Source organism: Podarcis pityusensis (genome assembly GCF_964106645.2).
Source record: "Podarcis pityusensis genome assembly, chromosome: 3".
NCBI lineage: Eukaryota > Metazoa > Chordata > Lepidosauria > Squamata > Lacertidae > Podarcis > Podarcis pityusensis.
Genome location: NC_138026.1, coordinates 117,339,175 through 117,366,167, shown reverse-complemented (window position 1 = coordinate 117,366,167; position 26,993 = coordinate 117,339,175). Strand labels below are relative to the sequence as shown.

The 26,993-nt window shown below is 46.2% G+C and overlaps 1 protein-coding gene and 2 long non-coding RNA genes across 6 annotated transcripts in view; 1 reads left to right on the top strand and 2 right to left on the bottom strand.

The window, feature by feature from the left end:
- Positions 1-26,993, bottom strand: part of LOC308474766 — a 104,178-nt gene that overhangs the window by 16,341 nt on the left and 60,844 nt on the right. The window lies entirely within an intron of this gene.
- Positions 9,561-18,780, top strand: LOC308474710. The gene is made up of 2 exons (XR_013984880.1): positions 9,561-16,353; positions 17,348-18,780. It is a non-coding gene; the product is annotated as an uncharacterized lncRNA (long non-coding RNA).
- The window catches only part of FAM167A (family with sequence similarity 167 member A), a 31,273-nt gene continuing 22,951 nt past the window's right edge, over positions 18,672-26,993 (bottom strand). For all 4 annotated transcript variants that reach the window (XM_081001190.1, XM_081001187.1, XM_081001189.1 and 1 more), the window contains one exon: positions 18,672-22,505. In XM_081001190.1, coding sequence (XP_080857316.1) covers positions 22,242-22,505 — 264 coding nt within the window. In that variant the 3' untranslated portion in view covers positions 18,672-22,241. The remainder of the gene's footprint in view (positions 22,506-26,993) is intronic.

Here is a 26,993-nt window from a genome sequence, read left to right as displayed (position 1 = left end):
ACTGTGAATTTCTGTATGTAACACGAGGCTATGGCTGTGTAGCTGGATTGCTTACACAGGTGCAATGATAAGACAGTGAAGTCGTGGACATGTGCATTGCATTATTTTTTATTTTTTAAAAAATGTCTTTTTATTAAAGATTTTCTTGGTTTACAAAAGTATGTGCAATCTCTCTCTCTCTCTCTCTCTCTTTTCAAGTAACATTTTTTACAGATCACTTTTATTTGCTGAGACATTAGGAAGAAAATGGGGAAAGAGGTGGAGGGGGGGAAGGTGATTGGGGGTGGGGTCGGGTGGTGATGTTTCTGTTTTACTTAATATATGTGGGGTTTTGTGTCAGCGTCGCTTGTGCAGGTTCTCTGCTACAGTGGTACCTCTGGATGCGTACGGGATCAATTCCGGAGCCCCGTTCACATCCTGAGCAGAACACAACCCACGTCTGCATGTCTGTGGGTCGCAATTCACCTCTTCTGCGCATGCGCATGTCATTTTGAGCGTCTGCGCATACGCGAGTGGTGAAACCTGGAAGTAACCCGTTCCGTTACTTCCGGGTCGCTGCGGAACACAACCTGAAAACACTCAACCTGAAGCGTCTTCAACCCGAGGTACGACTGTACAGTGGTACCTCGGGTTACATACGCTTCAGGTTACAGACACTTCAGGTTACAGACTCCACTAACCCAGAAATATTACCTCAGGTTAAGAACTTTGGTTCAGGATCAGAACAGAAACCACGCAGCAGCAGCATGGCGACAGCAGGAGGCCCCAATAGCTAAAGTGGTGCTTCAGGTTAAGAACAGTTTCAGGTTAAGAACGGACCTCTGGAATGAATTAAGTTCTTAACCAGAGGTACCACTGTATTTACTTGTGTTTCTTTGGGGTTGGGGTTGGCCTAGGGTGTGGTTGGTTGTTTGTGATTGGCTGTGGTGATCTTTGTTTTCATGTGTGAGTGGGGTGGGTGGGTGTTTTGGATCAGGTTAGCCATATTGATTTGTGCACTGCATTATGTGAGTGACGGAGAGAGTTTGGGTTTTGATCTGCTGAGACGATCCACAGCAGTCTCCATATTTAACAACCATTAAGCTTCATGACAGGCAACAAAGTAATCTGCCTGCAACAATCGCGTGATGCTCATCAATCAAGACTTAGGGCTGATTTCCTCACACTTCGCTGTGGACTGTATTTCAGCTCTGCTAAACGCCTGGTCAGAAGTGTGCCTGTATATTTAAGGTGCTGGTTTTGACCTTTAAAGCCCTATGTGGCCTAGGACCCACGTACCTACGGGACCGCCTCTCCTGGTATGCGCCGCAGAGGACCTTAAGGTCCACAAATAACAACATTTTGGAGGTCCCAAGTCACAAGGTGGTTATATTGGTTTCAACTAGAGCCCGGGCCTTTTCAGCACTGGCCCCAACGTGGTGGAACACTCTGTCACAAGAGACTAGGGCCCTGCGGGACTTGACATCTTTCTGCAGGGCCTGCAAGACAGAGCTCTTCTACCTGGCCTTTGGTTTGGACTCAGTCTGACCCTTATGTTTCCCTCCCCTTATGGTCTTGATTTATCGGCTACTTTAAAATGAGGCTGCATTTTAAATTGCATTTTAACATGTATTTTAAATTGGTCCCCCCCATTATGTTTTTTACTGTGATTTTATTGGTGTTAACTGCCCTGAGCCTGGCTCTGGCTGGGGAGGGTGGGGGTATAAATAAAATGTATTATTATTATTATTATTATTATTATTATTATTATTATTATTGCAGCTTTCATGCCATAAAGAGCCACATTGCCAGTGGGTATCATCCCTATGGCAAGTCTGTCCCCACCACCTTGCTGGACCCTTGTGGTTACTTGAAGGAAGGGCATTATTTTACATGCTCGCCTACCCAAAATATTATTGTTAGCATTAGTAATAGCGTCAAACAAAATCCTTCAAAAAGAAAAAAAAATCTGGTTTTATTTTATTTTTTAAGGCGACTTAAAAAATAAAATAAAACCAGTGGGCTCTATTCCACCGCTCGTTCCTATCACCAACCCCCCTAGTCTCCTCTGAAATCAAATGCCGTTGTAAAGATATTGCTGCAATGTGCCCATCAAATTGGTTTCCACAAAAGCAACGTGACAGTTACAGACCACAGATGCTCAGCTGCTTTTAGCATTGCCCGTCTCTTGCATCACCCAAGATCTCCACATTCCTTTCCGTTAAAACCTACGCAATTATCTTCAGATGTAATTTTTGGCTGTAACCAAAAATGGCTGTAAGGAGTTAAGGCATCCGAGCAGGAATAGACCATAACATAAAAAACAGGGTGGGTGGGTGTTTAAAGCACCTGCTGTCATTTAGGAGACAAACAAAACATCCAGAAAAAACATCCAGCACCTGTGATACAGGCATCCCTGACTGTTTGCCACACTAGCCAGGTCAGAAAGGCTTTGCGTTCCAAAAGAGCAATTCAGCATGAAGTCTACACTTTGGGTTTCTGACATGCCAGATTTCTGCACACAATGAGGTTTCGTGTCCACACTGATCAAGGTCTTCCTCATGAGAAGCGTTGAAGCAGAGGTTGGATGACCCTCTTTGAAAGATGCTGCAGTTATAGGCTGCCTTGAAGATCTTGCACTGAGCTCAGGCTTGTGGGATCTCTCAAGTTACTGCTGGCAAGGTTTCCATGTCTGGCTTACAGAATCGCTCCTCTTTTCCAAACAAGGCCAGAGCCAGGCTATCAGTGTGTGAAGTCACAATGAGTCAGGCCATTGGTTCATCCAGGCTTCCCCAATTTTGGCCTACAACTTCCATGATCCCCAGCTAGCAGGACCAGTGGTCAGGGATGATGGGAATTGTAGTCTCAAAACATCTGGAGGGCCGAGGTTGAGGAAGCCTGGTCTACACTGACTGACAGTGTCTGTCCTTGACACTCCCAGGCCTGCCTGGAGATACTGGGGACTTTACCAGGGACCTTCTCCATCCTTATTTAAAGCAGCATGTTGAGGACAATCAACAATTCTGGATTGAGAAAAAACTCAAATTTCTTCCCCATCCCCAGCAATGCGCTTGACCAAAGCTTTCTTCCACTTTGTCCCACAGCTTCTGGGGTGAGAGTCTTCACCATGGACAAAGATTTGCTACGAAATTTAAGCTCTGTAATCCTCTTTACGGAGGCATAGGGATACAGGAAGGTGCCTTGACCGTGTCAAACCATTGGTCCATGTAGCTCAATACAGTCTACGCTGATTGACAGCTGCTATCCAGGTCTCTGGGCCAGAGTCTCTCCAAGCCCTAACCTGGAGATGATGGATTGATGCTGGACTGTTCCATGGAAAAGGGGAAATACTTGATCTCTGCTGCCCCCAGAGGGCAGGGTTAGATTTATTTGGCTTAAGTGACACGTAGATTTCAGTTGAACATCAGGAAAGCCTTCTTGCTGGTAAGGGCAATCGTAGTGGGCTTTTGCTCACTGGAGAGCCTTGTGTTGGGAATGCTCAAGTTCTGGGTTCCCTGCACTGACCAGAGAGTGGAAACTAGATGACCTTGTAGACTCCCTCCAACTCTTTCCTATAAATCAACGACAAATTCCGAGTCCTCATCCTTTTGCAGCCAAAGCACCACCAACTGTGCACAGGAGGGATGTATCAGCAGGGCCCTACCTGCCCACAGACTATCTCGCCAGAGTCACCCTGCATATTTAAAGATTAATCGCTCAACCCTAGTTTAGCCTCACCGTGTCCTAACATAGGTCAGTGTCATCAGCTGCTGACCAAAGTGGCAGTAAAAAAACAACCCAGATAAATTCTGCATCTGCTTCCATTTCCCCTGAATTATTGATGCTCTCTAGCATGTGTTGCTATTATTGCCAAGCCAGATGCATCTCCAGGGATGGGATCAAATTTTGAGTGCCCGTTTTCCCCCACCTCTTAGATTCTGGGGAATAATATAAGGAAAGGAAGAAAAGGGAGAGAAGATGCAAAGATGGGTATTTAGGGTACTGTTGCTCAAGTTAGGTCTCACCGCTGAGTGCCTGGTCAGGGCTGGTCAGGGCTGGGCTGGTGGCAAGTTTGGACCTTCACAGTTGCACTCGAGTGACTCAGAATTCAATTCAATTCAGCTCACAGGTTAATGTGAACTTATCAAATTTAAACTTCCCCGAACAGTACACGAACCAAAACGCAGCTATTTTGCACAATCCACCCCATGCCCCGCTCCTCCACATGCAGCTGCTGGGTGACCTTGGGCTAGTCACGCTTCTCTGAAGTCTCTCAGCCCCACTCACCTCACAGAGTGTTTGTTGTGGGGGAGGAAGGGAAAAGGAGATTGTGAGCTGCTTTGAGACTCCTTTGGGTAGTTATAAAGCGGGATATCAAATCCAAACTCTTCTTCTCCTGGTTTTGCAACCCAGTATGCCAACCAATGGGATGCGGGTGGCGCTGTGGGTTAAACCACAGAGCCTAGGACTTGCTGATCAGAAGGTCGGTGGTTCGAATCCCCGCGACAGGGTGAGCTCCCATTGCTCGGTCCCTGCTCCTGCCAACCTAGCAGTTCGAAAGCACGTCAAAGTGCAAGTAGATGAATAGGTACCGCTCTGGCGGGAAGGTAAACGGCATTTCCCTGCACTGCTCTGGTTTGCCAGAAGCGGCTCAGTCATGCTGGCCACATGACCCGGAAGCTGTACGCTGGCTCCCTTGGCCTATAGAGCGAGATGAGCGCCGCAACCCCAGAGTCAGTTACGACTGGACCTAATGGTCAGGGGTCTCTTTACCATTACCTTTATGCCAACCAATACATGTGTATATAGGGGAAATTGTGCATTAAAAAGCACACATTTAATAATATGTATTATTATTTATCGGAACGCAGGTAGTGCTGTGGTCTAAACCACTGAGCCTTGGGCTTACCGTTCGGAAGGGTGGCAGTTCGAATCCCCGTGATGGGGTGAGCTCCCATTGCTCGGTCCCAGCTCCTGTCAACCTAGCAATTTGAAAGAATATAAAAGTGCAGGTAGATAAATAGGTACCACTCTGGCGGGAAGGTAAATGGCGTTTCCGTGCGCTGCTCTAGTTTTGCCAGAAGCGGCTTAGTCATGATGGCCACATAACCCAGAAAAAAACTGTCTACGGACAAACATTGGCTCCCTTGGCCTGTAAAGCAAGATGAGTACCGCAACCCCAGAGTCGTCCGCGACTGGACTTAACTGTCAGGGGTCCTTTACCTTTTTTATTATTTATATCTCAACTTTTCCCCAGAATGTGACTCAAGGTAGCTTACAAACAGATAAAAATACAAAAAAAAGCATATAAAAAAATAATTGCTAAAAAGTAATTAAACTTTGATAGGATTGAAACGGAAAAAAAGCAGCTCTGTGCATTGCATATGGGAAAATTGCTTGCATAACAGGCAAATACAAATTTAAAAAGTGAACGGTAAGATAAAAAAGCAATGAAATGCTGACAAACTTCCACAAAGAGGTTTTTGGTATTTTTTAACTGCAAGCTGTTGCAGAAATGCTGAAGGTAAGACCGAAAAAAGGGGAACCTGAGAAAAACTGAAATTGACAGCTTTGTTCATCTCTACCCACAAGAGCAGCAGGTTCTGTTATTGCATTTTAATTAAAATGCTGTGGTTGTTCAGTTCACCAGGCAGGGGAATAATTCTACTCAGTGCAAGATGCAGGTTTGGAAAATTAATCAAGCACTGCAGGTAAGATAAGGAATGCTACAGTTCAAAGAGGGCTGCTTGGCATAGCCAAGGTGAAACATTGCCAGCATGTTCCATCTCTTCTTGGTTAGGCAAGCTTTAATTACCTGTTAGGATGGTGCCAGGTTTAGATTTCACCATAAAGCTCTTGGAAATGCGGTAAGAAATGCAGTCTCAGGGCAAGAACATACAATGTTGGCCAATGGGAAAGGGCCACATAAAACAGCCTTGCAATTGAGCCTAGAAAATGTTGCTATCCTATCAACAACAGGCTGACACAGGTATGATGATGATCAAAAGCTGTTGGCATCCGTCTGTCTCAGGAGATAATGGAGGCATATTCCTTGGGGGGGGGGAGTTATGCGCCTGAATCAGATGAGTTTTGCTGAATCAGACCAATGGCCTTTCTAGTCAAGCATTCTCCCAGTGGCCACCCAGATGCCCGCAGGATTTGAGCATAGCAGCTCTGTTATGTACTGAGTTGAATAGGATCCAAAATGCAGCAGTCTGGTTGGTCCTAGAACAATAGGATTCAGAATGCAGCAGTCTGATTGGTCCTAGATAAATGCAGCAGTATGACTGGTCCGCAGGCGCCACCCAATCCAGCTCCAGGTGGAAGTGAATCCACAACCTGATTGGCCTACAGGGGAATCCTGGAATTAGCCAATCACGTGCAGCCCATTGGGTAAATAATGTATATAAAGCAGATATTTTGGAGGATCTTTCATTCCTCCTCACCACTATGAGCTGAATAAAGAGCATGAAATCCACTCTCGACTCTGAGTATATTTCAAGCTCTATCTCCTCTAGCGTCTGATATTTGAAAGCCTTGTTGCCTCCAGCTATGAAAACAGAGGCTAGCCTAGGGTGACCAGACGTCCCTGGTTCCTGGGGACAGTCCCTGGATTTGCAAATCTGTCCCCGGACAAATTCTGTCTCCGGAATGTCCCCAGAATTGCAAATCTGTCCCCGGGAAACGTGGCAGCGGCAGCCTCAGCAGCCCAGAGCCAGCCTGGTAGCGCAGTTGGCTCTGGCTGGCTTCAGGAGCTGCTTGCTGCTCGCTGCAGTGGCGCCCGTCATTTTTCCTCTCCGGAAGTCTCCATATGATGTGTCTTGTGTGCAACACATCATATGGGGACTTCCGGAGAGGGAAAATGGAGGGCGCCACGCCAACGAGCAGCTCCTGAAACCAGCCAGAGCCAACTGCGCTACAACACTGGCTCCGGGCTGCTGACTGCCACTGTCACTGCTGAAGGGGAACAGGGGACGTCCGGCGATACAGATCTCCTGCCCCCTGCCCCCTTTGTTTTGTCTGACTGGGGGAGGCTCAGTCATGGGCGGGCGGCCGTTGCCCAGTTTTTTAAAAACTCTGCGCATTTATGTTTCACAAGATGTGAAAGAAGGGCTTTGCACCTTGCCTGGCAGAGAAACCGCATGCCTTGCGCCCCTCTTGGGTAATGGCCGCCTGCCTGCGACTCCTGAATCCCGCCCCCCAATCTATCAAAACAAAGGAGGAAGGGGGCAGGAGATCAGGGAAGGCTTGGGAGTCATGGGCGGGTGGCACGCCATTGCCCAGTTTTTTTAAAAAAGCTCTGCACATTTATGTTACACAGGGTGCAAAAGACGGGCTTTGCAGCACCTTTATACAATATGCATGTGTGCTTGGGCCCAGGGTCTTTTGCTTCACCATCCCCACTACTGACTCCCTGTTGCTACTCAGTTTCAAAAAAAAAAAAAAGTGTCCCCAGATTCATTGAAAAAATCTGGTAACCATAAGCTAGTCGTCATTGGTAACCCTTCTCAATGAATTTCCCCAATAGTCTTCTAAAGCCATCCAAGATGGCAGCCATCACTGCCTCCTGGGGGAGTGAGTCCCATCGTTTGACTGTGCTGCCTGTTGCTAGGAATCAAAAGTGATGGAGGGGGAGCGCTGTTGCCCTCAAGTCCTGCTTGTGGGCTTCCCAGAGGGACCTGGTCGCCCTCTGTGTGTCAGGGAGCCGACAAGGAGAAACAGGTCATTCACAGTTCAGAGAAAGACAGTGAAACACCAGCTAACTTACAGTTAGTTTCTTTATTAAGGAAGCTGAACGGAGAACACACAGAGACGTCTAAGGACTGCTCCTATCTATAGGAGCCAATTCTTAGGGGCTGTGGGGGCTTTGCTCTCTCAGTATGCCCTACAGGGGACCTTAAGGTCCATAAATAGCAACACCCTAGAGGTCCCAGACCCTAAGGAAGTCAGATTAGCCTCAACCAGAGCCAGGGCCTTTTCAACACTGGTGGAACACTCTGCCTCATGAGACCAGGGCCCTGCAGGATCTGATTTCTTTCCGCAGGGCCTGTAAGCCTGTAAGTTGTTCCACCTGGCCTTTGGCTTGGAGCCAATTTGATTCCCTCCCCCTCTTTCTTTTTTTCCTTTCTCCTCCTGTGATGGAACTCCTATTTGGGGACTTCCCTGGCTTTTTTCTGGCCCATGTAGGATCAGTTTGGATAGTTAGCCTTGGTGAAGACTTTCATCCCCCCCAAAAGTTTTTGATGTGAGTTTCCAGTGAAATGAGGCTGCATTTTAATGTTTTAATGTTGTATTTTAATCTTGTTTTTTAAGTTGTATCTCAATCAAAAACAAATTGATTGAGATACAACTTTTTTTTAAAAAGATGATATCGGGTGTTAGCTGCCCTGAGCCTGGTCTTGGGAGGGTGGGGTATAAATAAAAATTATTATTATTTTATTATTATTATTATTATTATTATTATTATTATTATTATTCACCCTCCATAAAATATTTGAGGGCTGGGGCCCCCCAAAATTGATGGGCAGTGCCATTCAAATGGTGTGTGCACTGTATCATGTGTTCAATTATGTCCCCCACATTTTATTCAAGTTGGCACTCCTGCTCCTATCTTAATGAAGCAGTTGCCTGGACTGGCTTGTAACTCCCCCTCCCTTCCCTATCCCTCTGGGTCAGACCTCTCCCTCTGTCCATGGTGAGCCCCAAGGGACCCTCTCTGTTCCTGCCTGGTTCTCTGCTCAGTAACATGTAATGGATTCCTCGTTCTGGGAGTTGGGGGGGGGCGGTTTGCAGGCTGTCAGCAGAGAAGCTGTCAGAGTGACTTTGTGGTGGAGTTGTCATGTCTGATTCCTGTCCCTGCCCTGTGCTGGGGCACCTGCCTGTTTCCTCCTCTTTTTCTGATAGTAATTTTTATTAGTTTTCAGTCACAATCCAATAATAGCCTCACGGTAACAATACCAATTTATAATACACTTACTAATACCAATCGTTCAAATACCAAATTATATAATTTAGTTCCTCCCTCCCCCGCATCCTAGAATTGATGGCTTGATGATTTTCTTTAATAATAATAATAATAATAATAATAATAATAATACTTTACTATTTATACCCCGCCCATCTGGCTGAGTTTCCCCAGCCACTCTGGGCGGCTCCCAATCAAGTGTTAAAAACAATACAGCATTAAATATTAAAAACTTCCCTAAACAGGGCTGCCTTCAGATGTCTTTTAAAGAGAAGATAGCTGCTTATTTCCTTCACATCTGAAGGGAGGGCGTTCCACGGGGCAGGCGCCACTACCAATAAGGCCCTCTATCTGGTTCCCTGTAACCTCACTTCTCACAATGAGGGAACCGCCAGAAGGCCCTCAGTGCTGGATCTCACTGTCCGGCCTGAACGATGGGACATTTATTTATTCCTTTATTCTTGCGTTCCAAAATCTCATTAATTGCAATTACATTCTGGTCATGATAATAATACCTTATAGAACAACTGCAAGATTAATAACATCCGCTCGTGTTGACACAGTAAATGATTTATAAAACTACAAGTGAGGCACTCAAACTATATCCTTGTTCTTCTCTCCGTGGTGTTTCTTCCTGTCCTGCCTGTTTCTTCCTCTTCATCATTCTCCAAGCTCCCAGCCTCTAGTTCTTCCCAACTCTTCTCCTCCTCTGGAGTGTAGCTGGTTTCCCACCTCCAGGATCCAAATCCTCTCCCTCTGATTTCCCTGGGGGCCTCTTGTTCAGGCAGCATCCACTCCTCCTCCTTATCCAGCCAGTCCCTGACACTGTGAGAACAGGGGTGCTGGATTACACATGCCACAGGCTTGATGCAGCAGGACTCTTCTTACATCTCTAATTCCCATCCCTAAGCTGCTATCCATGAGGGCTATGTTCTCCTTGTCAGCATGCAGAGGGTCGCAAGGCCAGCTGGCTAGCCCCAGCTGGGTGGTCTCCTTCCAGCCGTCCCACTGCAAAGACCCATCGGCCTCTGCTCTGACGTAAATCAGTGACCCAGGCTTCAAAACCAGGGCACATTATTTTCAGCAGAGTGAACTGCGCACACAGAATAGGCGTGAGGCTTGTGGAAGCATACTACAACTACGGATTTATTAATCATAAATCAGGACAAAGAAACATGTTGGCTCTTTCTTTGTCTTCTCAGAGAGACAGAGAAAAGCAAAAGCTATACATACAATGGAAGTTCCCAGAAAGTTGTGCTGGTATGTAAACAGACATGTGACATGCAACAGTTCCATGTCTGCAACTAAAGGTGGAATGGAATTTTCCAACACTCCTTCCTCTGCATGTGGGCTTCCTATGTGAATCTGCTTCACCACCATGGGAAGCTATTTGCCATTCACCTTGGGTCTGATCTTGCAGGGCTCTTCCATTATCCTCCATATTCTATCTACTTCCATTTCCAAGTACAGAGTGTTTGAGGACCGGGACATTCGCAGGGAAACCAAAATGCTTGTTTGAAAGCTATTGTACTACCAACCTTACTGTACGCTTGTGAAACATGAACCACTTATAAACGCCATCTCCAACTCCTCGAAAGATTCTATCAACGGTGTCTCCAAAAAAATTGCACATCACTTGGGAAGAGAGGTGAACTAATGGCAGTGTACTGGAAGAAGCAAAGATCATTGGTGTCGAAGCAATGATTCTTCGACATCAACTTTGTTGGATTGGTCATGTTGTGCCTGATTATCGTCTTCCAAAGCAACTACTCTATTCCAGACTTAAAAATGGAAAGCATAATACCAGTGGTCAACAAAAGAGGTTTAAAGACTCTCTCAAGGCAAATCTTTAAAAAATGTAGCATAAACACTGACAACCGGGAAATACTGGCCTGCGAGCGCTTCAACTGGAGAACAGCCTTTACTAAAGGTGTTATGGGCTTTGAAGATGCTGGAACTCAGGACGAAAGGGAGAAACAAGCTAAGAGGAAGGCACGTCTGGCAAACCCTCACCGTGATCAACTCCTGCCTGGAAACCTATGTCCCCAGTGTGAAAGGATGTGTAGATCCAGAAATGGCCTCCACAGTCACTTACGGACTCACCGTTAAGATTGTGTTCATGGAAGACAATCTTACTCGGCTACAAGTGATCACCAAAACAGAAGAAGAATTTCCATTTGGGGAAATCTTTTGGCAGCATTAAGTTATAAAACTTCAGCATGATGCCCACCCAGGCTGGCAGAGGTTACACTTGAGTCCTTGGCAAGGCTACATAAAACCCAATGGTCTGCCGATATTCTGAGAAGAGAATGGATTTTATTTGCTGGGAAATGCTGGCGGTTGAGCTGATCTGTGCGGTTCTCCCAGGCAGAAGCACAGGGGGGAGTGGATGACATTTAGAACAAAGGTTCCCGAGAATGGGGAGAGTTTATATCCTCCAGGAAATGGCTGGCAAGCGAGCAGAATCTCTGCAGGGCTCCACTTTCTTTGTGACCGAAGAAGAATCAGCCGAGGGGGGAAATGAAAGGAACAGAATTGTGTATGCAGCCATGAGCAGGGAAGCTTGGCACAGGTTTCACACGTTGCCAACGAGCTACTTCATGGTCCAGTCCAGAGCCGTAAGCATTATTCCCTGAAAATTGTACTATAAATATAAAGCACATCTTTTGCTCCTTTACTTGCAGAGATGCAAGGAGAACCCATTCTATTTTTATACAATCATAGAATTGTAGAGTTGGAAGGGACCCAAATGGCCATCTCTAGTCGGCTGCAATGGGGTTTTCTCTTTTATTTAATTTGTGTTCTTCTTCTGTAAAACTTCTATAGTGGTACCTCGGGTTACATACACTTCAGGTTACATACGCTTCATGTTACAGACTCCGCTAACCCAGAAATAGTGCTTCAGGTTAAGAACTTTGCTTCAGGATGAGAACAGAAATCGTGCTCTGGCGGCGCAAGCGGCAGCAGGAGGCCCCATTAGCTAAAGTGGTGCTTCAGGTTAAGAACAGTTTCAGGTTAAGAACGGACCTCCGGAACGAATTAAGTACTTAACCCGAGGTACCACTGTATATAATTTTATTTCATTTATTTCATTTAATTTCCATGCTGCTTTCAATTGCAAGAAATTTCTACGCATCTCAACTAAACCCAGTATATATATTATTTAGAAAATACAAATTCCACATTTGACACAGCTGTCACTGATCACACTGCTTGTAATAAAATGCCACGTTTCAAGTAGCATCTTCCAACGTCGTTCTCAAAAGCATGTATGCAAAATAATGTAAATGAAAACAAAAGTGAGCTGCACAGAAACAAAAATACATAATGCTACAACATCAGAATGCAGGAAAATTACAAGATATGTCTTTTTAAAAAACCCTCGTAAATATTCCAGAAAAGGAACAAAAGAAAGAAGGAAGGAAAGAGAATAATAAAACAAAAGCCCTCACATGTATTAATACAAGTCAATAATCCAGGCACATAAGTAGTAATAATAATAATAATAATAATAATAATAATAATAATAATAATAATAATTTATTTATAGCCTGCCCTCCCCAGCCAAAGCCGGGCTCAGAGCGACTAACAACAGTAAAATAATACAGCATTCTAAAATCAATTCATTCTAAAATCAGTTCAAAATCAAATTAATGGCAACCATTGGGCTAGAGTTCTGTGAGGATTACCAAAGGAGGGGGTCAGACTGTGCCTTGGCCAAAGGCCTGGTGGAAGAGCTCTGTCTTGCAGAATAAATAATAAAACTTTCCTTCTGTTCAATTTTCACTTCAATAAAGCAAATAATAATAATAACAATTTATACCCCGCCCATCTGGCTGGGTTTCCCCAGCCACTCTGGGCGGCTTCCAACAAAATATTAAAATACAATAGTCCGTCAAACATCAAAAGCTTCCCTAAACAGGGCTGCCTTCGGATGTCTTCTAAAACATACAACAACCAATATTTATGTACAAAAAGTATGTCTGCTGAATAGCAATTGAACAACAGGTAAAATGCCAAAGTCACAGTCACTGAAACACCTGTATATGCCATTAATTAATATTACAATTCTGTCCAATTATTTAGTCTTGTGGCCGCCTGCATGCAGTTTTGGCTGAGGGTCCCAGGAAAGGCTGGGGGGCTGCTGGATCCAAGTTTCTGGGAATCACAGGTGGGCACTCAGGTCCTGTTGGGGGCTTCCCATTGACACATCTGGTTGGCAGCTGTGAGAACACAATTCTGGACTAGATGGACCTTTGGCCTGACCCAGCAGTGCTTTTCTTTTGTGCTTGTGATGCGCTCTTCATCAATGCTGAAAGCATCTAGGAGAGGGTTTCCCAAACTTGAGTTTCTAGCTGTTTTTTGGACTACAGTTCCCATCATCCCTGACCACTGGTCCTGCTAACTATGGATGGTGGGAGTTGTAGTCTAAAAACAGCTGGGAACCCAAACTGACCAAGGAGAGGAATCACTGGAAATCCCACTCCATATCAGGTCCTCTCGCTAGTCTTGTTCTGCTGCTTCTCCACCAGATCTAGCAAAATGGGACCTCCTGCAACAAAACGTTGCAGCGTGGCACTGCCTCTCCACTGTCGGAGGTGGAGTTCTTTATTTATTGGTTCATTCACATGCTGTATTAATAGGGCTCCTAAGCGGTTTGCGAGTATCAAAGCCAGTTACACAAACATTAAGATGTATAAACCTGCATGATTTAAACACACAATAAACTGATCCTATTAAAGCATCCATAATTAAAAACAGGCAATAAAAAAAATCCCATTAAAACAATGCAGTAATTAAAACAGGGGAGTCGTGGCAAGGGATAAGCACTTCTAGATGCTGGGAATTAGGGTTGGGGAGAAGCGATGTTATATTCTTGCAGGATTGTGGGTAAGTGAAAACACGATGCTGAACTAGATGGGGCTTTGTCCTGACCCAGCACTGCTGCTCTTATATTCCTCCTTAACACTCAATTCTATTCTCTCCTGTTTTCCCGGCTGCTCCCCTCCACACACACACACACACACACACACACACACACACAGTCAGACGATCTGTGACTGCTGGGCCTGCTCATCATTTGAAGTCGCCCCACTCCATTCCCCCCCCCCCCCGGGACTTACAGTGGTACCTCTGGTTACATACGTTTCAAGTTACATACGCTTCAGGTTACATACACTTAAGGTTACATACACTTCAGGTTACAGACTCCGCTGACCCAGAAATAGTGTTTCAGGTTAAGAACTTTGCTACAGGATGAGAACAGAAATTGTGCTCCTGTGGCGCAGCAGCAGCAGGAGGCCCCATTAGCTAAAGTGGTGCTTCAGGTTAAGAACAGTTTCAGGTTAAGAACGGACCTCCGGAACGAATTAAGTACTTAATCCGAGGTACCACTGTATTTGACTTCTGCAGTTCTGTGTCTCTTGAATCTGCTGAGAGCTCCCTCTTGTGCATGGCAGCTGCCATTTCAGCGACTTATTCAGTGACACTCATTTGTGCAAATCAGAAATCAAGGAAAAGACGGTTCTGATCCAGCCTCCTTCCTGAGATGCTAGTCTTCTATATGTGGGGATGTTTTTTTAGATAGGAGCATTCCACCATTTGCACTCCCACCTGAGTTCTGAAGTGGTACAGCCCTCACATAATAATAATAAGCTGGAGGAGACTCTTGAGAGTCCCATGGACTGCAAGAAGATCAAACCTATCCATTCTTCAGGAAATCAGCCCTGAGTGCTCACTGGAAGGACAGATCCTGAAGCTGAGGCTCCAAGACTTTGGCCACCTCATGAGAAGAGAAGACTCCCTGGAAAAGACCCTGATGCTGGGAAAGATTGAGGGCACAAGGAGAAGGGGACGACGGAGGACGAGATGGCTGGACAGTGTTCTCGAAGCTACCAGCATGAGTTTGACCCAACTGCGGGGGGCCGTGGAGGACAGGGGTGCCTGGCGTCCATGGGGTCACGAAGAGTAGGACAAGACTAAATGACTAAAACAAATAATAATTATAATAAATTTTATTTATATCCCACCCTCCCCAGCCAGAGCAGGGCTCAGGGCGACTAACACCAGTAAAAATTACAGTAAAAACATAATGTGTGGTGGGAGAAACCAATTTAAAATACAGGTTAAAATGCAATTTAAAATGCAGCCTCATTTTAAAAGTAGCCCATAGATCACATAAAGGGAAGGAAACATAAGGGTCAGACTGAGTCCAAACCAAAGGCCAGGCGGAACAGCTCTGTCTTACAGGCCCTGTAGAAAGAAATCAGATCCCACAGGGCCCTGGTCTCATGAGACAGAGTGTTCGACCAGGCTGGAGCCAGTGTTGAAAAGGCCCTGGCCCTGGTTGAGGCTAATCTGACTTCCTTAGGGCCTGGGATCTCTAGAATGTTGCTATTTATGGACCTTAAGGTTTTCAGCAAAAACCAAGCTTGAGGCAACGAAGCCAAAGTAAAAATTGTTTCTGGCTAACACCTTGTTATGTAGCCTAAGCCAATTAAACAGCTTTTTTGCAAAGCTCTTAATAAGCTGTAATCTCTTTAACTCCACCATCTGAAAGCCTTCTGATCATCCACCCACTCACTCGAACTTGGTGCTGCCTGAAATATAATATCCTGCCGGCACACCCGGCTCTGTCCATCAATCGTCGAGGACGAGATGCCAGGGATATGACTTGCCCCAGCCTGATCACCTGGAAGCCTCATCGGGAATGGAGAGGTCTTTTTTAATTGGTGGCTCACTTTATTTTAAATAGTCACATTCTGCCTCTCCAGCTCTTGCGATAACTCACGGCAATCAATTACAACAAAAGTACATTGTGGGAACAATTTTATACGCACTTAGCCAGGAGAGCGTCCCACAATGAGCAAAAGAACATAGGGAACATTGCGTGGATCGGGCCAGTGACACGTCCAGTCTTTTTCTCACAGTAACCAAACAGATGCCCACCAGAAGCTCACAACCAAGACCTGAGCACGAATACGCTCTTCTCTTTTAAATCCTCTTTTAAAGCTATCCAAGTTGGTGGTCAACACTACCCTGGGACTTCTGCGCAGGCTTGTTGGTGGCTGTGGCGATCACACAGGGTCCCTGGACGTTTCACCATCTATTGATCCCTGTGGTCACTTTATTTCTCGTTGCCACCACCCAGGCCCTACCTGGGACAATACTGAGTCCAGTCAGGGTTAAATTGGAACATAAACTTTTGTTTATTTATTGCAGTTTAACAAGCATGTGGTTTCGTAAACGGTATCGGTCAATTAAAATCATGGGGTGCCTATCCAGACCTATAACTTCCACTACCTGCTGTCACTCACTAAACCACATCTCTGATATTTACTTGTCTGCCTAGCTCATAACTGTTCCTGACTCAGCTTATTTCTCTCCACTAACTCAACCTAGGGACGCGGGTGGCACTGTGGGTTAAACCACAGAGCCTAGGACTTGCCAATCAGAAGGTCGGCGGTTTGAATCCCCACGACAGGGTGAGCTCCTGTTGCTCACTCCCTGCTCCTGCCAACCTAGCAGTTCGAAAGCACTTCAAAGTGCAAGTAGATAAATAGGTACCGCTCCGGCGGGAAGGTAAACGGTGTTTCCGTGCACTGCTCTGGTTCGCCAGAAGCGGCTTAGTCATGCTGGCCACACGACCCCGAAGCCGTACGCCGCCTCCCTTGGCCAATAAAGTGAGATGAGCGCCGCAACCCCAGAGTCGGCCACGACTGGACTTAACGGTCAAGGGTCCCTTTACCTTTACTGACTGAGCTATCCCTTGTCATGTGAGTGGCTATGTTTCGGTTTGCATACTGTTTTGAAACTTGTGATTTAGGCAGGTTCACTTTCAGACAACCATCTTGGCCGCCTCTTAGTGCAGACCCAGTCTGAGCTTCCATGCTCTCTGATCACCATGAACCACCATTGGCAGGGCTGGCAGCAACCGCAGCAGATATGTTCTATGCTTATGAAAGTATTTTATTCTTTTGTCAATTCTGCTATTTTAAATGTGTGTTTTAAATTTGACTTCCTTTAGTTGTGTTTCATTTCAAAATCTTTAAGGTAATATCTTAAGTAAAGGTAAAGGGACCCCTGACCATTAGGTCCAGTCATGACTGACTCTGGGGTTGCGGCGCTCATCTCACTTTATTGGCCGAGGGAGCCGACGTACAGCTTCTGGGTCATGTGGCCAGCATGACTAAGCCACTTCTGGCGAAACCAGAGCAGCGCATGGAAACGCCGTTTACCTTCCCGCCAGAGTGGTACCTATTTATCTACTTGCACTTTGACGTGCTTTTGAACTGCTAGGTTGGCAGGAGCAGGGACCGAGCAACAGGAGCTCACCCCGTCGCAGGGATTCAAACCGTCGACCTTCTGATCGGCAAGTCCTAGGCTCAGTGGTTTAACCCACAGCGCCATCTGTGTCCCTTAAGGTAATATCTTAGTTCCTTGTTAATTATGCTGCTTTGAAGATATACTTTACATTTGACTTTCTTCAGGAATGTTTTATTCTCCTTCCTTGGAGGTTTTAAAGCAGAGGTTGGATGGTCACCTGTTATGGATACTTTAGTTGAGATTCCTGCATTGCAAGGGGGTTAGACTAGATGACTCCAGGGTCCCTTCCAACTCTGCAATTCTATAATTCTATTGTGGGTTGTTTTATTTGATGTTTGAATGTGTTGTAAACTACTTTGAAATTGTTTCCCTTAAAAATATAATATGGTATAGAAATTGTCATCATCAGTCAGAATTTCTTCTCCAGTCAGAGCAATCACTCTTCAGGAAAGCACCCTTTGAAACATGTCAGTTGTCTTAAAGAACCGTGTTCTCTTCCAGGAGCCAATTATCTCCTTCCAAGGCATGGTGTACTGAACATCGCTCCCAGCTGCACTCCTGATCCTCAAAGCGAGCCATCAGAAAACGTGAACCTCTTGAAACTGGGCCAGAAGATAATTTGCAAGGTAGGAGGGAAGAACGGAGGCTGCCTGAGCTGGCCAGTCCAAACTCCCAAAGACGTAGGTGTAATCGTTGTGCAACGGCTTTCCATTGATGTGGCCACATATGAAACAAAAGATGGGCCAGGTTGTTGGTGGGACAACCACTCCGGGCAGAGATTACGTGCCCCTCCGCTGGTCCATTAGAGATAATAATAATAATAATAATAAATATATATATATATATATATATATATATATATATATACACACACATTTGTACCCTGCCCATCGGGCTGGGTTATCCCAGCCACTCTGGGCGGCTTCCAACAAAGTTTAAAAAATACATCAAAATGTCACACATTAAAAACTTCCCTGAACAGGGCTGCCTTCAGATGTTTTCAAAATGTCAGGTAGTTGTTTATTTCCTTGTCATCTGATGGAAGGGCGTTTCACAGGGCGGGTGCCACTAGCGAGAAGGCCCTCTGCCTGGTTCCCTGTAGATTTGCTTCTGGCAGTGAGGGAACCGCCTGAAGGCCCTCGGCGCTGGACCTCAGTGTCCGGGCAGAATGATGAAGAAAACCCAGCCAGATAGGCAGGGTATAAATAATATATCATCATCATCATTGGAGTTTGGTGGGAGGAAGCAAATCTGGTGAAGGGCATAGGATAAAGAAGATCCCCACCCATCCTCTTTCAGGTCCATATAGGAATGTAAAAAAGCAAATTGAAATGCAAAAGGAGGGGAATGACCTCTCTATGCTTTATACCATTAAGGTGTATATAGCCCAAGATTGAAACAATTTCATTTGTGCATTGTTTATTGAGTTTCCACTGCAGTTTCCTCCCTTGCCTCCAATGAAACACAAAAAAAGAGAAGACTCAAATTCCTGATTCCAATGGGAAATGATTTTTTATTTTTTTTCAGAATCCCACACATATCTCAAACAGACACAAAGCAGTCTCCATGTTTCTGGTGCATTTTGTGCAAAACCAAGGACCTACCCACATGGAAATTTATTCTTAGCAAAGGAATTTGACACGGGTTTCCAAATTTGCAAAGTTCCTGGAAATTCGAACGCTGGTTTTTGTGCAAGCAAGCGTATCATTGCAATGTATCCCAGACTGCAACAGCTCTATAAAGACTTACCTGACTGTAAGTCCTGTTGAACTGAATCGGGATTAGCTCTGAGCTAACATGTACAAGGGCAGGAGCCAAATCTTTGGGGTGTTTCACTTTTGGGGCTGCCCAAGAAAGGTACAGTTGGTCAAGATCATCCAGGGACGTAAAATTGGTGGAGATGGTGGGATGCAGAGATGATTTGGAGTATTAGGGGGAGGGGTTAATTATGATGGGGAGGCCTGGATGAAAAGGGACTACGTAGGTGATTTAAGTCAGGGGTGAAGAACCTGAAGTTCTTTGGGTGTTGCTGGATAGCTCTCAACTTCTCTGTGGTGCTCAGTGGGGCCTCTTCTCCAATTTTGCACCCCTAAAACTAGTACAATCCAAATTTCTAAGATCAGCCCTTCAAGTCCCAAAATGTGAGACTAGAGACAGGCTTCACAAAAGTGGAGTAAACAAACAAACCCCTGTGTTGCAAAATATGAGTCAGCAATATCAAAAGCAACACGATGGCCAAAAACAATTACAATGTGAAAAACTTTATGGAAGAATTCAAAACATCAAAACTAACAAACTGAAGTCTCTGAAAGTCTCTGAAAGTCCTTAAATGAATCACGGTGCCAGACTTTACCCGGTGGAGAGCAAGCTGTGAAGCTTTGTATAATCAGCAAATGTCCAATTCTGATGTCCAACTTCGAACTCTGCTGAACAGTGTTTTCAGATAACAACTGCTGTTTCATTAAATTCTTCATCAGCCAATTAGTTCAACACTCATAAGTAGAAAGATATGTAATTTCTTCATTAACCAAACTTTTTTTGAATAGATATAATATACATGAGAATGAAAAATACTCTGGAACTGTGCTCATGCGATTGTGTTAGTTTTGATGTTTTGAATTATTCCATAAAGTTTTTCACAAAAGTGGAGGCTAGAGTGTGGGTGACCACCCTCAACTATTGGCTCAGACTACCTTTATTTCCGCCTTGGCCTTGCCCCGCTAACTGTGAATGATGATTTTCAATCCACGTGGAAACAGGCAGTGGCAACTAAAATCTCGTCCCTGGGCTTCTCTCCAGGTATTCTACTCAGCATGTGATACAATCAGGCCAAAGTACCCATTAAACAATGTGTAGCAGACACAGAGTGCCAAGTGGCTGTTAGAATTCCTGCTCCATGATTGCAGTCATGGGATTGTTGTCTTTCACATGATGATATATGTTTTGACTCCACAGAGAGGGAAGGGACAGAGACAGGATGTTTGTGTTACTGTGTTCCGTGAAGTGGGACTATTATCCTTTGTTCTTTTTCTCTTTGCTGTCTGATGCTAGAGAGAGAGGGAGCCATGTTGCAGTGCTCCGTGTGTGTTTTTATGTAAATAAAGTAGATTAGCCAAAATGCTGAGTTGCTGAGGTCTGTTACGCAAAGCTGCGAAGACTCTGCGGATCTCTAAATGTGCCGGTGTTGGTTGGCATCAGTCGCTGTGATGTTTGGGCTGAAGAAAGCTTATGAAGCTCCCGAACGATCGACCAGGAGGGAGAGAACATGCCAGTCAGGCATGTGTCTCTGCCAGGGTCCTACTCGAGTGTAGGCTGAACTCCTAACAGTGGCTTTAGCCAGGACCCCAACTTTTATTGCCAATGAATCCACCAGGTACTCTGGACAGCTCTTATCATCCCGACCATTTGCCATGCTGGCTGCCGTCACTTCTCACTGTTTCCCACAGGAACGTCCTAGGAGGCTGCCTTACACTGACTGAGACCATGGATCCATCTTGCGCAATATTGTCTACACTGACTGGCAGCCATTCTCCCCTCAGATAAAGGATAAATGCAGGGTGTCGGGGATTAGTTTTGGAGGGAACAAATGAAGAACAAGGTGACAGATGTGTATAGAGTTCTATATAAATGAGAGCAGCACTCTTCTCTATTTGAGAGGATCTCCCTATGAAAATGATGGAAGGGACAGGAACAGGACAACAGAGTTACTTCTTCACTTGCGGCAATGCGGATGCCGATAAGGTCACAGGTGGTGTGGAATTCCACAAAGGCAGATTAATTGGGCAATGCATGAAGGACCACTCCCTTATCTTGGCCCCAGTGACCATTCAACTTCAACTGGATGTCCATGCCATCTCTCCACACTAAGGTTACCAGATTTTTTTCAAAGAATCCGGGGACACTTTTTTTTAAAAAAAAAAAGAGAGAAAAAGTTATTTTTTAAAAAATTAAGAAGTAATATCTTCTCTTTTGTGGTCTCCTCTGTCAGGCGGCCTTCCTCTGGGCTCTGACCTGCTCTCTTGGAGCACTAGCCACCATGGAGTAGGCTCGGGTTGGGCCTGGGCTCGGCCACGTGTCCTTGCCCTCCCAGTGCCCTCCTACCTCTTGTCCTCAGCGGTGCGGCAAGGGCGGGGCTCCCCTCTTTTTTCTCCTTCCTCTTTCTCTCTCTTCCTTCTCACTGTGTCAGCTCCAGGGTTTTCCTGGCCCCGGAGCGGCGCTAGGCAGTCGGCTGGGTGGCCAGGTGCTCTCGCTCCCGGCTTGATTTGGGTCATTGGGGGGGCAGCGGTTCCCCCAGTTGACGCAGAGGGCGTCCCCAGTTCCCCCTCAGCAGTGGCAGCAACAGCGGCAGTCTCAGTAGCCCGGAGCCAGCCTAGTAGTGCAGTTGGCTCTGGCTGGCTTCAGGAGCTGCCCGCTGCCGTGGCATTCGCCATTTTGCCTCGCCAGAAGTCCCCATTTGATGTGTCTTCCGCCGTTGAACCAATCACGCAACATTCATTCCCTACTAATAAATCTACAACACTTAAAATATAAATCTGGGGACATTAAATGAAATCCGGGGATGGATTTTGTCGGGGGACAGATTTGTAAATCCGGGGACTGTCCCCGGGAAACGGGGACGTCTGGTAACCATACTTCACACCCTTATTCCACCCACGGGGAAGGGAGACTGTTTCTGAAGGAAAGTATTGGGTTAGGGTAGCCTCTCTGCCTCCCCTTGAGGAAGCTGGTTGTTTGTATTCTCCATCTTTCCTGCAAAGCACTCTGGGAACATGATCTTGACTGTTGCCATCGCCCAGCCATACTGGATCAGTGGAAGAGCCCTTGCCAGATCTGCTCCGCCTTCCCTCTTTGTCCTCCGACCTCACCTGCCTTCCCCTGCCGAGCAAAAGGACAAGCAAGCTTCTCCTCCTCTCCGTTGGCAAGGTCACCCTCCGCGCCCGCTTCTGCCCCTCTGCCCTCCCATCCCCTCCCTCTAGCAAAGCGAGAACCGGCGGGAGTTGATGTTCATCTTAGTCACGCCAATGAGCTTGAGCGGGGTGGAGAGGCTGAAGGAGGACGTCAGCGGGAAGTCGCACAGGAGGTCAGAGAGCTCGTCCCGCTCCTCCAGCTCGTAGGTGGCATCGTTGAGCATCCGCCGGTGGAGGTGGCAGGTCTGCTCGATTTTGAGCTTGTTGATGTCGCTGCGCAGGCGCATCAGCTGCCGGGCCAGCTGCTGGTCCTGGAGACGCATTTCCATCTGGAACACAAAAGGCAGGCAGGGATAGTTTCATAGTCAAGGGCATGAGTGGTTGAAGCAGACCTTCCAAGTGTCCCTACTTTCCAGGGACAGCCCCAGATTTACAGAAGCCGTCCAGGTTTCTGAGTTATAATAATAATTATTCTTATTCTTTATTATTTATACCCCGCCCATCTGGATTGGTTTCCCCGGCCACTCTGGACGGCTTCCAACAGAATATTAAAATACAAAACCTATTAAACATTAAAAGCTTCCCTAAACAAGGCTGCCTTCAGATGTCTTCTAAAAGTCTGGTAGTTGTTTTTCTCTTTGACATCTGGTGGGAGGGTGTTCCACAGGGCGGGTGCCACTGCCGAGAAGACCCTCTGCCTGGTTCCCTGCAACTTGGCTTCTCACAGCGAGGGAACCACCAGAAGGCCCTCGGCGCTGGACCTCGGTGTCCGGGCAGAACGATGGGGGTGGAGATGCTCCTTCAGGTATACTGGGGCGAGGCCATTTAGGGCTTTAAAGGTCTGCACCAAAACTTTGAATTGTGCTCGAAAATGTACTGGTAGCCAGTGTAGGTCTTTCAAGACTGGTGTTATGTGGTCTCGGCGGCCGCTCCCAGTCACCAGTCTAGTTGCTGCATTCTGGATTAGTTGTAGTTTCTGGGTCACCTTCAAAGGTAGCCCCACACAGAGCGCATTGCAGTAGTCCAAGCGGGAGATAACCAGAGCATGCACCATTGTGGCGAGACAATCTGCGGGCAGGTAGGGTCTCAGCCTGCGTACCAGATGGAGCTGATAAACAGCTGCCCTGGACACAGAATTGACCTGCGCCTCCATGGACAGCTGTGAGTCCAGAATGACTCCCAGGCTGCGCACCTGGTCCTTCAGGGGCACAGTTACCCCATTCAGGACCAGGGGAGTCCTCCACACCCGCCCGCATCCTGTCCCCCAAAAACAGTACTTCTGTCTTGTCACGATTCAACCTCAGAGTTGATCCCTGAATGTCCCACTTTCCTTAGGACATTCCTATTTTCATCGGAGAAATGTTGAAGGGTATGGAATATGATGTGATCCTAGAATGTCCCACTTTTCCTTAGGAAAAAGTCCTGGTTTTCATCAGAGAAATGTTGGAGGGTAAGATTAAAGCGGCAACTTTAACCAGGAAAGGGGGAAGGGAACAAATTTGTTTATTGGATTTTTATTCTGCCCTCCCCCCCCCCAAGGAAACCGATGTGCCAAACAGATGCACAATTTAAAAACAAAGCAGAAAAAAAATATTCTGAAAATAATTACTGTTAAAAGCTTTTTAACATTCCATTTTAATTATAGTCACCCACTCTGGGGCCTTAGGGTGAAAGGTAGGCAAGAATATTTATTTATTGCACACTCTTCTTCCATAAGGTCCCGGGGTGATTTGCAACATCAAAGCACACTGTTAAGAACAGTTTGAAGCAACTTGCAATCACAAGAATAAGCTGCGTCCTAAAAATGTACACCTCAAACGTCAAAAGCCAGGGCAAAGAGGTGTTTCTTCAGCCTTCTCCAGAAGCTGTATAAAGAAGGCACCAGGTGCACCTCTGTAGCGAAGGAGGTCCACGATTTAAAAACCACCACAGAGAAGGCTCTCTCCTGGACCACCACCACCCTTGCCTCTAAGGGCAGAGGAACTACAGTCGTACCTTGGTTGTCAAAGACCTTGGTACTTGTATGTTTCGGCTCCTGAACAATCATGTTCTAGTTTTTGAATTTTTCTGGGAAGTCGAATGTCCGATGCAGCTTCTGGGACTTCCAATTGGCTGCAGGAAGCTCCTGCAGCCAAACAGAAGCCACGCTTTGGTTTCTGGACATTTTGGAAGTCGAACGGAGTTCCGGAATGGATTCCGTTCAACTTCCAAGGTACTGAGATGGACACCTCTGCTGATTGCGGCACCTGAGAGGGGATGTAAAGAAGGAGACCGTGTTTTGGGTATTTGGGGCCCGAGCCATTTAGGGCTTTAAATAGTGACGTGAGCACCTTGAATTGGGATCAGAAACACACTCCCAACCAGTGCAGCTATTTCAAAACTGGTCTTCTATGAGATCTAGAATGGAAGCCCAGCCAGTAATCCGGTGTCTGCATTTTGGACAAGCTGAAGTTTCCGAGTCACCTATAAGAGTTATTGTTATTTGTTAATTTCATAGAATTTACAAGTGGCTTGAATGCAAAACAACAACAACCCTCCTCAAAGCTGTTTACAAATAAAGTCAAGAAAAAAATACGCTTTAACACATACAAAAATTAAAATACTAAAATGGAATTGCATTGGCTTTCTAAGCATCTGGGTATGCTTCTCTAAACAGGAATGTTTTTAGCAGGTCCTGAAAAGAATACCATGAAGGTGCATGAAGGTGGTTGATCTCAACCGTGGGGATAACTTCAAAATGACCCATGATGATAATGATGATGATGATGATGATGTTCTGATTACGAGGGCATCTAGATCTTATGGGAAAAGTAGTTGTTGACTTTGTTGTTGTTTAGTCGTTTAGTCATGTCCGCCTCTTCGTGGCCCCATGGACCAGAGCACGCCAGGCACTCCTGTCTTCCACTGCCTCTCGCAGTTTGGTCAAACTCATACTGGTAGCTTCGAGAACATTATCCAACCATCTCGTCCTCTGTCATCCCCTTCTCCTTGTGCCCTCCATCTTTCCCAACATCAGGGTCTTTTCTTCTGATGTGGCCAAAGTCTTGGAGCCTCAGCTTCAGGATCTGTCCTTCCAGTGAGCACTCAGGGCTGATTTCCTTCAGAATGGAGAGGTTTGATCTTCTTGCAGTCCATGGGACTCTCAAGAGTCTCCTCCAGCACCAGAATTCAAAAGCATCAATTCTTCAGCAATCAGCCTTCCAGCTCTCACTTCCATCCATCACTACTGGGAAAACCATAGCTTTAACTATACAGAGCTTTAACTATAGTTCTTGACTAGATGGCCCCAATTCTTGTGCCTCTATAGTCTTACAACCTTTTTTCATCTGCAATGGGACTCTGCCGTTGTTTTGTTGAGAGGGGGGGAATGAGGATCAGTTCTTCAGCAGCTCCAGACCAACAGTTTCCAAACTTTCCCAGGGAGATAAAGCTTCCTGCCAGCTTTCATTTGCTCTTTCAGGGTGAGAAGGGTCTCTCTCCCCCATTGTAAAACAAAAAAAGGGAGTCGGTGGGGAGCTGATCTCCACAGGATAGGAGCATAAAGGGGCAACGGACAAAGCCTTGTGATGGTTGACAAAAGGATTACAGCTCTGACTCGGAGGAAAGGTGCCAGCGCTGAATCCCTGTCCCCTGGCTTCAGACTTGGTGCTCGGTTTCGGGTGTCCCAGATAAAAAGATCGAGTTTCTCACACATCAGATTCTCCTTTGGCAATAGATGAAGAACCAGCGACAGGTTAATTGTGGTGCAGGAGGCAGAAGACAGCATTCTGGGCCAATGAAGCTGGCCTTTGTATATGATATTCTTAATCTCAGGGCCATAGGTTTGATCCCCCTTTGGGGCAAAAGATTCCTGCATACTGGGGGTTGGATTAGATGCCCTTTGTGGTCCCTTCCATCTCCACAATTCTATGATTCTATTATCCTCTCTCTCTCTCTCTCTCTCTCTCTCTCTCTCTCTCATTGACTGCATTATACAAGGGAAGGGGGCGGAGATTTCTGAGTTGAAAATAAGTCTGAAAAAGCAGAACATATTTCTTCCACCAAACTTGTACATAGCTCTAAACTATGGTTTATTGCACCATGATTTATGAAACCATGACAAAGCTGCTTCTGGCGAACCAGAGCAGTGCACGGAAATGCCGTTTACCTTCCCGCCAGAGCGGTACCTATTTATCTACTTGCACTTTGACGTGGTTTCAAACTGCTAGGTTGGGAGGAGCAGGGACCGAGCAACGGGAGCTCACCCCGTCGTGGGGATTCAAACCGCCGACCTTCTGATCGGCAAGTCCTAGGCTCTGTGGTTTAACCCACAGAGCCACCCTCCCCCTTAGTTTGTGGTTAGGCATTGGTTAAAAAATTGGTTGTTGGAGGGGTAAGTCCCTACCCCTCCAATGCTGGTGCTGCAAGGGAATTCCATTAAAGGAATCCAGGGGTTTTCCATGCTTTTGTCCAAGTCCCTGGCCTCTGGGAGCATGTGGGGAGAGGTGAAGGTCTGGTGCCCAGCTTCATTTCTCCCCAATATTGTTTTCCCTGACTGGCTTCTGCTGGAATCCGGAAGTCAGTTCTGTCCCTGGACGGGGGAACAGATAGTCAGAACCAATGCCTAAGCAACCACTCACAGTTCCGTATTTAAATAAAGTTTTGGCCAAAATGATGCCAAAAGCCTTAAACCAAAAAATACGTGTGATGTGTGAGTTATTGGGGTGGCTTGGGGACCTCAACACGCAGTGTGTACTACTTGGCTTCAGCATGTGAGCAGCTCTCCCTGCTTCTCCTCCTTCTGCCAAACGGACCCCCCCCAAAGTCCTGCTCCGATG